General features: G+C 37.8%; 1 protein-coding gene across 1 annotated transcript in view; it reads right to left on the bottom strand.

The window, feature by feature from the left end:
• Positions 1-17,361, bottom strand: part of MOCOS (molybdenum cofactor sulfurase) — a 193,375-nt gene that overhangs the window by 82,541 nt on the left and 93,473 nt on the right. The window contains exon 5 of the mRNA XM_009996536.1: positions 12,038-12,114. Coding sequence (XP_009994838.1) covers positions 12,038-12,114 — 77 coding nt within the window. The remainder of the gene's footprint in view (positions 1-12,037; positions 12,115-17,361) is intronic.

Below are 17,361 nucleotides of genomic sequence, written 5' to 3'. Positions count from 1 at the left end.
CACACTGCTTTGGAATTTTATGCTTTAAAAGGAGAAACAAGGCAGAAATTTTAGTGTCTTGGGGTTTCAATCAATATTATGAATAAAATACCAAAAGTAGCAATTATTGGTCAAAACAATTAAAAAAAGGAAATTTTAGCATCAACTTGAGACAACACACACAGGTTAAAAGACCACAAGCAACAATCAAGTTAAACCAATCGATTTCAAACCTTTGTATTAAATTCAGTATAGTGGAGCACAATTTGTAAGATGAATTAACAAAGTACTTGAAACTCTTTAAAGTAAAAAGATAAAAGAAAAAAACAAAGGAGAAATCAAGGGAGGAGAAAGGAAGAGCAAAGGATAAACTGACAAAAATACTTTTCCAGCTGTTACAGAATTGTAACATTTGGAGTTAAGGCATCACACAAGTGGATATCCTTCATCTAGGCTTCTTTTTATGGAAGTCAGGATGTGGATGAAAATGAGGGAATGCCTTTCATAAACCCATGCTGACTGGGTCTGATCCCCTGGTTATCCTCTATATGTCTTCTAATAACACTCAAGATAATCTGCTCCATGACCTTCCCTGGTACTGAGGTCAGACTGACAGGTCTATCATTTCCCATATCCTCCTATCTGACTTTCTTATAGATGGGTGTCACATTTGCTACCTTCCAGTCCCCTGGGACCTCCCCAGTTAGCGAGGACTTCAGGTAAATAATGGAAAGTGGGCTGGTGATCACATCTGCCAACTCTTTCAGCAACCTTGGATGTAGCCCATCCGGTCCCATAGAGCTGTGTGTGTCTAAGTGCTGCAGCAGGTCTCTGACCACTTCCTCTTTCATTGTGATGACCTCATTCTGCATCTCCTCCCTGTCTCCTAGCTCATGTGGCTGTATATCCATGGAACAGTTAGTTCCACAGCTAAAGACTGAGTCAAAGTAGGTGTTGAGCACCTCAGCCTTTTCCTCATCCTTTGCTACTAAGATTCCCTTTGCATGCAATAAAGGATGGAGAAGAGGCAGGGCTGCCAGGCAGATGCCAAGGGGGCTCCTCCAGGACCTGGGCCCAAATAAGCCTTCCTGATATCTCCATCTGTGTGAGCTCCAGGCATTTGCTCATTCCAGCACTGTCAGCCTCTAAGTGTTTAAACCACAACTAGAGTAGCTAGTGCTAGAGTAGCTAAGCCCTATTTGGAACAGCTCTATTGAGAACCACAAAAATTTGGCAAAGGTGACAAATGAGGCAGATGTTTATAGGAAAAGTAAACTGCGAGTGTAGAGCAAGCACTAGACATGAAAGCAGTCGTATGGGGAATAGCTCTTCTGATTATGTCCTGTAATTTCTTTCCATTCTATATTGACTGAATCAAAATCAGTGGAGAATAACAGTGATTGTTACATGATTTCCAATTAGTCCTGTTCATCTACAACAGACCATAAACTCTTTCATTGTCTTTACTGGCTCTGATATATACGTATGCGCTAAAAGTAGTGTAGTAGCTCAACTCGATGTAACCTTAGTAAGACAACAGGAAAATTTTATTTTGCTTAATTAATTCTGTATCTGTTGATAGACTACTCAAAGCTTCTTCCCAAATTAAAGATTTAATGCTCTAGTACATCTAAAAGCTTCAGAGTACTCATTTCTCTATTAGCATGTCTCCCTTCAGAGGTGTAAGAAATTGCATTGTAGGACCTGAGGCAGAGAACTCTTTGTAACGTTTTGCCAGTAGATGTCTCTGCTGAACACGCTGAAGGGAACACACTAAGCTTCAAACTTCAGCAAAATCCAAGAGGCAGTCTCATCCTTCAGCTGAGGAGCAGGGGTAAAACCAGGTAGGCCACTAGCAACTTCTGAAGACTCTTCTTACACAGTCACAGTAAAAATAAGGTTTACTTAAAACTCAGATATTCCCAAGTTAATTATTTAAGTATTTATTTTGTCTCCCGATATTAAGAAGAATTCACAAAAGGCTAAATTTATGTATTTATGTATTAATATTCTTAATGGAAGTTACAAAACTAGGGTCTTGAGGGAAAAAATACTTTTATCACTTAAATTCTAGCTGTTGTGAAAACAAGCAGTCCATTCCTAGTTCCATCAGAGAATATTCTTTACATAATATTTCTCTGTAAACTAAAAAATCAGTATGTGGAGGAATAAATTCTAGTTTTAGGCTGAAACAGTACAGTACATGGTAGAATAATTATGCCCCTGATGCATAACTTTCAGAGGTTCTTAGATTTTCTTTATATCTGTATGTTATATGGCAATGGTCTTACTTGCAAAAGCACAGCTTCTAAGCAAATAATATTAGTTTCTCTTAATTGGCACTTGCCATTAACATACAGCATGGCTTTCTGATTAATAATGAAGAAAAGATCCCAAAAGGCGCAGATCGGCTGGAAAAGCATCTGCTTAAAATACACACACGTAATTAGAAGAGGAGGTCAAACAGACCTGATTACATATTGCTGGGTATGTGTCAAAGAGTGTAAAGCATTTGACTTAACCCCAGGGTGACTTCAAGAGGATTAACTCTATCCAGCGTTTGTGATTAGCACCATATAATCTGGATCTGCTGAACAAGTAGAGTTTTATACAATATGCAAATTTCCTTTCCCATTAACTTAGCCCCTTTGGATTTAGCATAAAATCTCTGTGTTGTATGATGGGCTGAAACAGCTGGATCCAGTTAGCTAGGAAATTAAAAATGTAATAAATTAAATAAGGTAATCCTTGCCATGGTATCCAGCATGCACTAGAACAGGACCCTGAGATCTGTTGAAGGATGGCTGAAGTGCACATCCCTAACACAAGCCAGACCTTCTTCCACAAATGACAAATGCTGATCCTTCCTCTAATCACAGTGTGCTCTAGTTTTTCATATAGCTAAACATATTTCACTGATCTGTTAAGGTTCATTTTTCAGGTGCATGCTGGTCAGAAAACTGCTCAAGTATCAGTCAAGGAAATTAGTATCCACAATTTAACATATTATTTCCTTGTTAGTACATCATGATGTGGCAAAAATTAATTAGCAATATATTACAATGTTTCAAATGCAGTTGAATACATTTATGTATAATTTTATTTTCTATATCCCTTTCAATTTTGTCCTAGCTGGAATTATACAGAGATAATTCTTGAGTATTTCTTATACAGGTTTTAAGAATACAACTGCACAAGATGTTTATTTTTTCCCTATTTTAAAAGGGCATTCCAAAGATAACAAGAACCCTAAATCTAATCAATCGATTTAGACAGCCAAAAGTCTTTGGAAGGTCTGCAATCAAGCCTAAAAGCCCTCAATTCTGTTCTCTGACATCTAAGGTCCCACAGGACTTTATAGTTTTTTACCTCTTAGCAATGTTAATTACAATTGCGTATTGAAAATTAGGTCTTCTTCAGATCTCAACTATATCTGACACAGAAAATTATCTAGAGAGAAAGGTAATACAGACAGAAGCACTTTTCCAAGATATCCTTTAGCCACGTGTAGGCAATGCTGGATTGGTCTAGGAACCAGAGGATCAGAGCTTCATTACTCTTGAATGCTTTTAACATTCCTACAGACTTTTTTGAACAGCTGGGTCTCACATGCACTCTCTCTTGATGTAGTTGGTAACAATTTCTCCCACTATTTATTGAACGTGACAGACTTCCCAATGCTACCTCAGGAAGAACTGGGAACAGATTCCACATCTACAGTAAAAAACGTATGCCCCATCCATTGATTCAAACTTGCCTTCCAAATACATTGTATGTGCTTAGCTGTACTTCAAGACAGTTGCATAAGAGTGCCTCACCTACTTGCTCATTTTGTAATACTGATTCTTTAATTCTTTTAATTCCACCTACAGACATTAGCAAACACGTGTGCAGTTGAGCAGGTCTTTCCTATTAAATTAGTCCCAACAATGGTTTCTTTTGATGAAAAAGAACCAACTGAGTTTGCTTTCCTCCTAATCAGCTTTAACCAGTCACTTGAAAATGAAAACAATCACAGCCTTCCGAAATCAGCTGTACATACACATACCTTACATAAGCCATCTTTTTGACTAGGATGTTCTCATCCTGGAGACAGGATTTTTAAAATCTATCTATCTATCTATCTATCTATCTATCTATCTATCTATCTATCTATCTATCTATCTATCTATTTATCTAACTAACTAACTAACTAACTAACTAACTAACTAACTAACTAACTAACTAACTAACTAACTAACTAACTAACTAACTAACTAACTAACTAACTAACTAACTAACTAACTAACTAACTAACTAACTAACTAACTAACTAACTAACTAACTAACTAACTAACTAACTAACTAACTAACTAACTAACTATTTTGCTTTTGCCAGATAGTTTGTCTGCTGTCAGACTTTGAGCCTTTCCCTCTCAAAGAAAACAAATATCTGAATAAGCTTGCGTTTGAGGGATGGAATATACATAGCAAATCAGATATCACTCATGGAGTAATAGACGAAGGTTTCTCAAATAGAAAAAACCTCATGCTGAGTCTTCATGATTCTCAGGGTTCCCCCAGCCCATTCCCTGTTTTGCTCTAAGGGTTTATCTCAAAAACAAGAACTGTAGAGTCTGCCCTGACCAACACAAATCACAGATCTAAGGGAAGGTAAAAAATGCAAAACACTCCTTTCACCTCAACTACTTTCACTGTTCAGATTCAAAGGGAAAATTAGCAGGAAAGTTATGGAAAAGTCATGTGCTATACCATGCTAAGCTAACATCTAAGCTCCCTTAACAGACAATGCGAAGAACTAGTATTGCAGGCTGTAACTTCAAAACTTCCAAAAAAGGTTAGAAGGATCAAGTTGTTGAAGTACTGTCTATTCCACTGATTGCAATGGGAATCTAAATAATCACTTCAGATGTAGGTGCTGGCAGTAATGCAAGATAGATCTTACTCAGAGATTAAATACAGATCTGGAAACACATTTAGTTACCTGACTCCCTGCTCCTGAATATTAGTACCTATGTGATTTAATAAAAGTCAAGTAAATTTCATGGTCGAGGAAAAGGACTCAAGTCTCTCACATCCTCATCTAGCTCCCTGGCCATTACATAACTCTTCTTTTCATGGCCCCATTGTCTTCAATGGCAGCATTCATAAGGGTGTCCACACAGATTAAATCCTCACACTGAAATGCAACCTTGAGTTGGAAATCTGGAAGTGAGTAAGTGCAGGTAATAACGCTGTAAAGGTTCTGATTCATCAGTAGGTCAGAGCTTAGTTTCACAGCAATCATCTGATGGAAGGCTGAAAAAACACCTTTCTTGTATTATGTAATGTGCAGCAACCTACACAGAATTGCAAGAAAATTAGACTGTACAGCTCATGTTCACATTAGTAAAACCTTTTTCAATTGAGGATCTGATTAGGGATGAGGCTCCACAGTCTCAGTCAGGAATAAACAGGATCCACATACAATGAAATACAAAAAGATATACTGGTTGCTTAGTCATTTGCTGTAGCACTGTAAAAAAGTGAACTTCTTTGTTTAGGAACACAATGGTTTATAACGAACTAACTCAACACAGTAGATATAGAAACAGATTAATCACTCTAGTTTACTGAATGTTCTCCCATCTTGCTTTCCCAGTTTTATACTACTGTATATGCCTCCTGATTTCACTGATAGGGAGAGAGCAGGCCCAGGATTTTATGATTCTTGTTAGACCACCACCTACTATCTCAAATAAATGGAAGAACTAACACATTGGCAAACCCTACTCTTATCAGTTCATTTAAAACTCTGATTTATAGCTCCTCCAGCTTAATGGAGACATCCACATTCTTAAAGTACCAATCAGGGCTGGCAAAAAAAAGAATTATCAGAGTCAGAAAACAGACAACAGTGTACAACAATGACCATACTCCTGCCTTAAAGCTTGTAACGGGGAATGACCAATGTAGGAGTGCACTTTGTCACTCCTTAGGATCCAGACAATAGTTCTTGTAAATCCACTGGTTCTTCAGCATTTCTGTTAGCTTTACTAAAATCAACACTGTGACCTGCAACACAGGACTAAGGATACTAACACGTTCAGCAGTTGTCATAGTCCCTGTGCAAATGCTGTTTTTCCTACTGTTTTGCCATATTTGGTTGGTTTTGGTATGTTGATTTATTGTTTTTATTTTCTGCAATGATTTAACCAATAGTCAGATGAAGGTGTGTAAATCATATGAAAAAGCAAAGCACATACTGTGATATCTTATTGCAGGTTCCAGTAACTTCAGAAGCAATTCTTCAACTACAACATGGAAGTGTAACTAGTAGGACACCCAATACTTGTGACTAATCTCTTCTTGATCTAGGGACTAAACAAGACACATCAAGAAGGATGGAAGAGGAAAGGGGGGCACAGGCAAGACTAACCAGCATATGCTACCAACAGGGTGGGGTTAACGCTTCCTAGGTGATTAAAACAAGACAATGTGGAAACACACAAAGCCCACCCAAACAAAATTGCCTCACATTTCTCCTGGTAGTCTTTAATATCTGAGACCTGCAATAGACACAGCCCTACCAAAGGAGAAGTTCTCGGAAGCTGCAGAGCTCAAGAGCTCAGTTATCGCTGGATGAGTGGGAAGCCTGTCTGTATTAGATTAGACATGGACACTCCCTGTTGCTTCTTGCCTCAGCAAGCCACAGCTGATGCAAGAGCATCTCTGGTGATCCTCCAGCTATTAGCTGCCCCAGCTTGGGCTTCCCAGAAGTCTCCCAAGCATGAAGACTTTCAAATCTCTCCCCTGTAGCAACACTGGATGCCACCAAATACTTTTGTTGCAGCTCTTGCTAACTCTTTTTTTCTGAACACAGAACAACTATCTCTTGCCAAGAGCGTATTTTCTGTTGGCTGTGTTGTACTTCTTCATCAGCTCAGCTTATAATAAAGACAATTTCCCCTTCTTTTAGTTCCTAAGAAGCATATTTTTCTCTATAGCTGTATTACATTAGAATATCCACGACATTTATGTGGTGTACTACCTCTTCCTCCGTTATCTCTACAGGCCTGAGGAATGACTCTGACATTTTTGGTCATTTTTTAGCCCTCTTTGGAGATTATGAAGTTTGTGAATGAAATCCACATTAATATTAGAAAATGCATTTTAAAAAAAACCCAAACAGGAAAGCGGTTTTTATTTCTAGATATTAAAGTATGCAAAGGCAACCCTGGAAGGATTTCTTCCAGCAAATCACTTTTTCAAAGCTCTTCAAATCATGCTCTAGCTGTTCTTCTCTTCTTTCAGTGGTACAAATGATGTCTATTTTGCATTAGTTAAGTCACAAAAGAAAGCTGAGAAAACCTGGACTGATGTAATGTGCTAGCAGCAAGAAATAAGTAACTTTTTTTCTAGTTTGTCCTCTAAACTAAGTTTATCTTGGGACAGAAATTTATAAATAGAAACAGTCACCTCACTATCCATGAAAGGAGAGGATAGATTTTTGCCTATAGACATACAAGAAGTGTCATTATCTAGGAATCAGAATACCTTTGGATTTTAAGCTTTTAAGTATTTCCTTCACATTTAAAAGTCAACCTTTTGTTTCTGATGCCAGAATTTAAATGCCCTCTCTTCAGTGTATCCATATTTTTGTATCTAGAGCATGGATAGAGAATCTTCTCCCTACTATCAACTCGTCAAATATTTTTTCTGAGAAAAACAACCCCAACAACCCCTACCTCTCTGACAAGTACAGTTAGAGAAAATGTTGATTATAAGCAGGGAGGTAAGATTAGTATAAATTGTCCAGGTTTCTTTTATGCTAAAAATCATCTTATTGAAAACATTTGTCCAAAAGAAAGTAAAAATTTCATCAATGATTCCTTCTCTCTTAAACGAAGGGAAGACTTTCTCCCTAAAATGAAGAACTTCATAAAAGTCAGCCAGAATGGATCCACTTCCAACACACCTATGTATCTCAAGCCAGAACCCATTTATTAACAGCATCTTTAATCTTCTGACTTTTAAAAGAAAATTCCAAATCCATTAAAATTATGAATGAAAGCAGCCGCAAGGATGGAAGCAGTACATTTCACAGCATCAAAAGCATGATTCAAATTTATGTGACATGCCCTGACGATGGCAGGATACAGTCAAAAACTCCACACAGGAGAAGAAATCCCAGTAATCCCTGCCAATCTGACTGAGAAGAAAATTCTTTTCTGGCCTTAAACTGTATGACTTGCATAACATACATGAGAATCTGTGCAGTACCACTAAACTCAGCTTGCTCAACGTCCCATCACTGGCTGCAACCAGTCCTTGACGTAACAGAGGATGGTAAAAATTATAATAGGGTAAAACACAACTTAAAAGTCCCAAAGACAAGTTAAAAATCAAAGTTAGCCTCATCGTTTTGCCTCTGCCACTGTATTTCACTTTGGTTGTTGTGTGGTATAATTGCCGTTATGAAAACCAGCACAACCTTTATTCTTCAAAAACCAGTGAAGCATCCAGTTAATTTAAAAAGGACTTTTAATTCATTAGTCTTAGGAGAGTTACTCCAGGTCTTAACTTTTCTTCTAATACATATTATATTTTCTTGTGAAGAGAATTAGTATTTCCTGAACAGACTTCATAGAAACAACCCTTCTAATATACTCATAAGTTATGTACCTTAGTATACTTTGTAAAACTGATAAAAATTTGCTAATAAAAATGCATACCAGCTAAAGGTTAAGGTTAGCAGTGCAGTTGTTCTGAAATTGAAATATTTTACAAAACAATTATTATTATTTTTTTTATTTTTCAAATTTCTCCTCAATAAAGGTTTCTTCTCACTTACTCTTTCAGGTTGTATATTTTTCTCATCTGTCTCTACCTTTCTATATTTCAGCATTTTGGAAAAAATAAATTTTAAAACTGAAAAATGAAATATTTCTATATTTTTTTCCTTTTTTGAAAGGATTCTAAATCTGAAAACATGAAATTTACATGTTTTTTTACATAGCAACTTTCAGCTTTAAAAAAGCTTGCTTTCTAGGGAAATCCAAGCTGTGCAATAAAGGAACACCAGGAAAAGTAAAGTTTATTACAGTAGCTAAAATACACTAATCAAAATACTCTGCAAAATTTAGAAAAATGTCTCTTCTAATCTAAGACATGTTGTTATACATAAGACAACAGACATAATTGCTTTGATAAACTTACTAAACTTCTCACCACATCTACAGAAGTGTTCTAGCACCCAGAAGACAGCAGTCCATAGCTCTTTTCAGTGTGGTAAACAGTGCCATAAAAAGCCTTGCAGTTATTTTATTCAACCATACTGGTATGGAGCTGATACAGTCAATTGCATTTTTTAATAATGAGTAAACATAACAATTCACCATATACTTTTCAGAGTAGTATAAATGCATATGCTTTGCTATATGAACCCGTTAGGCCTGTGTATTGATGATTGTTAAAGAAATAAAAAAAACTTAATCAATACTGAAGACAGAAAGTTATTGCTTCAAGCTAGTTTAAAAAAAAAATCTCCAACCAACCACCCATAAGGAATAAATGAATCAAGCCCAGAATTAAAGCCCACCCACATAACAATTTTGTGGACAATGCCTCTGACAGGTTATTCTAAGCTACTTCAGCTGCCTTAGATTTTCATCACTGCTACACGTCAGAAGGCAAATTAAAAGCAGTAATAAAGACTTAAAGGTCTCAACATGCTATTTTTCATGCCTCTGTTCTACACTTTCATCCACTGCTATCCACTTTATTTGAGTTCAAGGATAAGTACTCCCCTCATTCTAGGATGCAGAGATTTTTCAATTGTTTAGCTGAAATAGGTACCAACAGAAGGTTTAGGCAGATGGGCAACGCAATGGAAGAGATGCTATTATCAACGTTCCCGTTATGGCAGGCAATGCTGCTACACATAGAACCAAAGCAGGTAGCCCTCTTCACAAGGGAACATGTTTATTTAAGACTACACTTTCCTCAGAATATATACTAAAGGATGGTTTCTAATCCCTGGTCTCTACACAAAGCATCATAAAGCAAAATATCGTCCTTGTTGGGGCTCAGCCAGACTCCTGTTGAAGTGGATGAAAACTACTATTGATTTCCACAGGAGCAAGACCTCAAGCATCTCAACAGAACACTCCTCACAGAAGTCTTGCCCTACAAGGAAGAACATACTAGAATCCTTCAGATAAATCCTGACAATAAACCTCCACAGACACTAGCAGAAATTATACCAGCCTGAAAAGTACATAGTGTTTCTCTGGACTCAGGTGTCTTCTACATCATGATGCACTTTATGCCTTTATACAGGAGTGCACCAGAGAAAGGTGGTTCAGACATTACACATTAACTGTGCACATACCTGAGTATGAAACACATATTTTAGGAACATGTTTTGTTAAGCTGGCACACTGCACATATGGAAGCACATCATGGTGCCAGCCCCCTGCACAGCCAGTGGTGCAAGCTTCCCTAGCCTGGAGTCATCTGCATCTTTCAGGAGAATCACAGCCCCATGGCAGCATTCCCAGAGAGACTCTGCATTTGGCATCCTGAGCCAGCCAAGCAGCAGTCTACCCTGAAATCAACAAGGCACAGGAGCATCGCCTTTCAGATACAGCTGCTGGCATCAAGATCAGCTCAAAGGTTCATTTGGGACTTCAGCATTACATACATATTAAGGGCTTCAAAGATACTCAAACAGTGGGAGTCACTGAAAAGAGCTTCAAAGCCATGAGACTCCCTAGCAAGCTAGAAAGCCTGCACTGGCCTGTTATCCCAGGCCACCTGCCTTTTGCCTGGGGAGATGAAGTCACAGTAGATATGTCATGGAAACAATCTTCCCAGGAAAGTCCACTGCGAAGAGATCTTTGCCAGGTTGGCACTAGCTTCCCAAAGTTAGTGTGACTGAAGAATTTCCATTCCATAAACCAAGGCCAGATCAAGATGGCAGGCTATGAGCTTGTTTATAAATCTCAAATGTGCTTAGTTCAGCACATAGCCACAGATTGAATGTGTCCTAAGCAGTAAGAATGTAACCTAAGCAGAAAGGTCTGTCTTCCACTCTTCACAGCTCAATATGCCCCAGCCTGCCTTATAGCAACCTCAGAATGGAAGGAGGCATTAGTCTTTGGTAGTTACAAAATCATAGACAAATTTAGGTTTGACTTTTTGAGGTCATGCAGCTCAAACCAGGGTTATCTTTAAAGCTAGATCAGATTGTTCAGGGCCAAACCCAGTCAGATTCTGAACATCTGTAAGGATGGAGATTTGATAGCCTCTCTGAGCACTTGCTCCAGCCTCTCTGAGCACTACCCTCATCCTAAAAAATGATTACTTTATGCCCAGTCAGAATTTCCCTTTCACTTTGCACCCTGAGAGGCAGGAACTTCACCACAATTTCACAACAATGTGCTTTTCTGACAATTTCCTGAAGACTTACAGTGCTAAGTTATATCAAATAGAGAACAAAATGAGAAAAAAAAACCCAAAACAACAAACCTGGCAACATAATGCTGCTTTCCACTAACATGTGTCAAAGTACAGACATAACTTAACTGCTGTGAAAAGCTGCAGTCTGAAAAGCTCAATGTTTGAAGATAGCTACCAGGACAGTGGGACTATATTTCCTACTTAATAAAAAGCTTTGGGATGTACTCTAAACTCTCTTTTTTGATTCCTCAAGTTGCTTCGTCCACACACACAGCAGGAACTCTTACTGCATCAAGTCTCAATAAGATGCACCTCAGCTACTTTCTTGTTGCATTTTTGTGAGTGTGAGGCAGACTAGATGTGCTCAATGTCCTCAAGCCTTGCATTTGTGTATGTGGAGAACAGTGTGCGTGTTCTGTTTTTTTCCAAACCAGGCTCAAATAACACAATACCCAAGATCTAAGTAAGCACTTAAGTCTGATCTTCACACTGATGAACATGGATAATGTATCTAGAAAAAACAGTTAAGCTACAGCCATAGGAAATACGAACAGACTTGTGCCCTGAGTCTAAATCTGGAACTTCACTCTTCAGTGTTAGAGTTATGTTAACTGACCTGTGAGTTTTTCCAGAACATCAAATCCATGTTTCAAAGCAATGATATCAAGAAAAGAGACTGTGCCGTCTTCAAACCTAAAGAATGGAACAAATGAGCACAGTAAACAAATCATGCAGCTAAAATTCATTTTAATCTATTTTGAGAGTTATTATTTTATACTCAGCAAATCTAACTCACAGAGTGGGAACTCTTCCCTTAGGGATCAATCTTCCAGCCTTGCAGTGTCCTGTGAAGCAAAAAAAATACTCTTCAAAGCTAGAGGATCACATGAACAGTTGCTTGCACACAGAAAGTGATTTTACCCCTGTGTGGGCTACTGCTGGGGTTTGGATTTCTAGAGTAATGGGTAACAGTTATGTCTTACGTCATAAGGTCCTAAGTTGTTTTCTAACAACTTCAGACCATGTCAGGAATAGGTGAGGAGACAGATGGAGACCTTGTGTATGCCCCACTCTGAAGTCAGAGGACTATCTGTCCTATAACTGTCCTATCTAGGACAGTTGAGTTAGAAAGGAAGAAGAGACCTTCCTTACCTGGAACAAAGTGGAAGATCACCAACAAATCTCCCTCCACATGCTCCTCCCAGAAATTAGTAACTGATGTATAACAAAAGTGCTATACAAGGGTGCATCCCATACCAACTTTTTTTAAAGAAAACACCAAATGAAAACAGATTTGATAACTTACTGCAGCCACAGTTCAAAAGGAGAAGGTGTAGCTCTGAGGTGGGCATTTATTCAGGAAGTAGTACCCAAGAGGATTTCAAGGGGCAGAAGAGACACCATATCAGGCATCAAAATATTTGTTAAGTCTTTGTATGCAACACAGTCCACAAGGAGCTTTATGGATTAGCCATTCAGTTTGCTTCACCAAAAAGGGGAATGCAGAATAATGCTGACAACTGATGAAATAAAAATTGTTCAGATTTCATTACCATCTAAGGCAGAACCTGGGGTCACAGCAAGTCTCTCAAAAAGAGGGAGCTATCTGCAAAGCCGTAACAGTTAATGCTGGAAATTAATCCACCAGCAACAACCCCAATTCTCATGGGTGAAGTCTAAAACTGAATTCTGACTATGAGGATGAGACCTTCCCAGGAACCTGCTGTTCCTTGAATCTGTCTCAGAAAAGGCTGATGATATTCACATTGAAAAATTACTGGAGGATATGGAGCACAACAAAGGTGCTCTTGGGCAGAAAGACTTTACATGCACACATAACAAACAAGAAAACAGGCGATTACTTTGTTTTTCTGTATGTATCATTTTTCATAATGCATGTAAAAAGCTTTGGTGCCACAATTAAATATATATTGTGAAAAGGCTCGAAGGTTAAAAATTACAAGCTTCAAATGCTTTTTCTGTAATGAAATAAACCTCAATAGAAGAGCATAATAGCTTTCACTTCAACAGTGATTTTTCTTACTTATTTTCTATTTAATTTTTCTATAGTTATCAAATAATTTAAACACTGCAAGTGACACTGTCAGGTAAAGAACATAAAAAGCTTAAACAAATATTTAGTAAAGTTCTGCACAAAATAATAATGCAGGAGTATTGTGTACAATTGGTACTATGTTCATCTGGAATGAAGTAAGATGAATACAGGCAGCAAATAATTATAAACTCAGAGATAAGAGAAAGGTGATCAACTGTTACAAGGATGAATGGCCCAAAAGAAGACATATGCTTGCATATTTCAACAAAACATAGGCAAAAGAATCCTTCTTAAGAATTTCTAAGTCTAGCCTAGCAATAATTATTAGCAAATTCTATTGCTCCTGAAAGTCAGGGAAGAAGCCTTGCTGGTTGTCAGCAATTACATTTTAAATGGCCACTTCTGATGTGAAAGAAACCTAACAGCAAGAATATTTTCACAGATACTTGTGGACTAGTATGTGAGGGAACCAATACTCTATCCAAAAAGCCAGAAAAATTGCGGGAGGAGGTAGAAGAGATAAGGCAGAGGCTAACAGTGCTTTTGGAATTAAATGCAGAAAAACATGAAAAATTTCCACTGGCTGCAGCAATCCCACATGGCTGCCAAGGAGAGATTACAGAACAGATCAGTGAGGGCAAAGTGATCTGCCCTGCTCAGTTACTGGAAATGGCCTACAAACAAAATAAAACACTGGGAACAAAAGACCAGAGCAGAGACACTGGCACTGAGACCATCAAAATGACTGCACAACCCTCAACAACCTTATCATTATCAGAACTGAAAGACCAACAAAGGTATCAGCCTAGATCTACAAAAGCCTCTGTGTCTTACCTATAGCAAAAAGTAAAATGACAATTGGATTTCTGTTCATTAGATGTGATTATTAACTCAGCAGACAACTGCAGCACATCCATGTGCAATAGAAGAGATGCATGTATCACTGGTCTAAGATCTTCAAGATTTTCATAAAAATACACCAGAGCTTAGGAATCTCTTTTTGGTTAGAAAAAAGAAAGCAAACACAGTTAATGAGTTTTTGGTCAAATATTATGCTCCAGAACAGTACAATCATTGTGGCAGTATAAACATCCTGTGTTGTTTTATCAGACGCAAGTTATTCATTCTTTCTGAATCACAAAAATATTGCCTGCTAAGAGCTGCATTGCAAGAACCAAAAGCCATAAAATAGCTGAAAATAATGCTAAAAAGATTTGCTCGAAGATACAGGCAAGTCTCCCTTTTTACAATTTAGATATGGACTATTTTGCAAAATTCCTCTCTTGTGTTTTGTATGTTCGTATGGCCCTCTCCATTTCTACATTACCAGCTTTTCTTTTCTGATAAAGAAAGAACTAATATTTCATTATTCTTATAACATGTATGTTTACACTACTTTCAGTGCACTTGACTCTCACATATATTCTTCAGATTGACTGAACCCCTGATGTGCGATTTTATGTAATGCTTTCATCCCCCTGCTTCCAGCTATTGAATGGATAATTTTGCATTATTCTCAGAGAAATCTAGAGGAATCATCTCTATATTCTGTATTTAGAAAATCTATAAATTCTGATATTTATCAAATTAAGCCTTAAGTGTTATAGCAATTATACTTACTACCACAGCAAAACATCATGTTATGAAGGGTAGCTACTCCCCTCTTAGGTCACAGAGCTCTTTCACAGGATATTTAACTGTACTTAGGATTGAGAGCAAATGTTCCTCACATTGCAAAACATTGTGTTCAGAAGGCTACTTTTCTGTTTGATGCAACTGATGCTTCACATAAATTCTTTCCTCATTCAACAGCAGTTCCAGTGCTAGAATAACCAGTTTAGGATGAAGTTCATTTGAATGCTGGTCCAGAAGCCATTTCCTGAAGTAATAAAGGTTCTGCAGCTGATCATATATAAGGGATACTTACAAAGGCTAACACTGCAGAATATCAACCCAATAAACTACAAGCCTACCTCTCTTATTTAGTTCTTATTATAATTGATCCCACTTAATCACATTTGGGATGAGATCAATTGTGTAGCTGACTGTGTTTGTGAAAAGCTGATAACATTTGACACCAACCTGCTATGTGACAAACTGGTTAAACAGCTTGTGGCATAATAAAAACCACAGCAGCCTGCCTAGTTCTATCAAGGAGCTATGAAGCTGATGAGCTGCTCTTCTTTTCCAAGTTACACAAGACCTCTGGTTCTGGAAGCAGCCATTTTTTCTGAGTCACGAGAGAAAACTATTGCTTACAGAGAGAGGTCCCATCTTGAGGATTTTCCTAGTGATAGAGATAGGCTAATCTTCCTTTGAATCCTTGTTCAATTGGTTGTTGTGACATCTTCTGTTAGGCTTCTGCATTAGAAATGTTATTCTCTAAAGCCACCATCCCACACTTCAGGGCAACTAAAACAAGGAAGGAAACTGTGACAACTTGGCCAGTTTGAATTTGTCCTCTCATTAGCCTGTCAGCTTCAGATAAATATGATGACAGGAGTCATGACCTGGACAGCTGTTATTTGAAATAAAGTGCTTAAAGGTTAAAAAAAAAAACCTGATGTTTAAAGAGAAGACTTACGAGTAAAATTTGGTGGAAGATGCAAATATAACTCCGGAGTTGGACAGCACACTGACTTAAGTCAGGAATACAAAAGGGTCCTAAAATCAACGCTGAGGTGCTGAGATATCTTGCATAACATGACCTATTCTGTGTATTGGAAGTATACAAAGCACAGCTTTTAAGTGTCGTAGGTGGGAGCACTTCCCTCTGGATTCTGGGAAGGCTAACTAGCTAAGCAAGCAGCTGAGAGGTTCAGCTGGTATTTTTCAATTCATTTGTGCAGACAAAGTAAATCCAGACAAAGAGCTAATGCACACGTGCAATTTCCATCCAGAACACAGCTCGGAGCTTTGAAACTTTGATAAAAATCCCATAACAAGGTCAAAAATAATTCTGCTCATTTGAGAGCACTGCTGAGTCAGTGCAAAGTGCAATGAAGGAGCGTGGAACAGAACATCACTGTCAGCCAGCTTCCAACTCTCCTTTACACCGGGGTAATGACTCCATTTAGGTTAAATGAGCAGAAGTCATTCCTAAGTTTCTAAAGCAAGTAAAAGTGAAACCAAATCCACCAAGAGAGCATATTTCTGGAATAAGCTGCTTTTCTTTTCTTTTTCCTTTTTTTTTTTAAACACTCCTCAGCAGTGGAGCTGCCCTTTGAAGTGAGATGTTACACAAGTTCCTTTCATCTTTTCAATTCATTTATTTTCATCTAATTAAAAAATGCAACAATACAGAGAGCTTCTTGGTATGCATTTAAAAGTAATTCATTCAGATTCTATTTTTCACCTCCTAGAGATATTCCATATCACCTCCACATGAAACACTGTGCTAGCACATTTAATTTTTACATTTTATACATTTACCTTTTTATTCTATATTGATATTTTCTGGAATTACAATAGCACTAAGGGTATACAGTGTGAAGCTTATGGCTGTAGGAACAGACTGGTTCAGTCACATTCATGTTCTTAGGTTAATAATTGCCATCTCCGATATATTAGCAGGGGAATGGATCTTAATTGGTCTCCCTGCTTTTCAACATCAAACCACAACATTTGGAAAAGGAGATATGTGTTGTTTTTTTTTCTTTTATTTAACTTAAAATACATCATTATCGCTCTTTGAAATCTTGAGGGCCCTGTTCTGCTCTTTAGCACATCTATCAACTCTTCCTGAGAGACAGTTCTCAGGTATCTTTCCAGGGTGTTTGTGGGCCTCCAGACAACACACACCCCTTGGTCTGGCATTGTCTCCCACAGATGATGCTCTTAATTTTTAGCAGTTTCCCAGCTGTCTATATTAATCACTTAACCAT

The sequence above is a fragment of the Chaetura pelagica genome, unplaced genomic scaffold (assembly GCF_000747805.2).
Source record: "Chaetura pelagica isolate M959 unplaced genomic scaffold, ChaPel_1.0 scaffold82, whole genome shotgun sequence".
In the NCBI taxonomy this organism is placed as follows: domain Eukaryota; kingdom Metazoa; phylum Chordata; class Aves; order Apodiformes; family Apodidae; genus Chaetura; species Chaetura pelagica.
The sequence above is the reverse complement of the archived record's forward strand: the minus strand, read 5'-3'. Positions and strand labels throughout refer to the sequence as shown.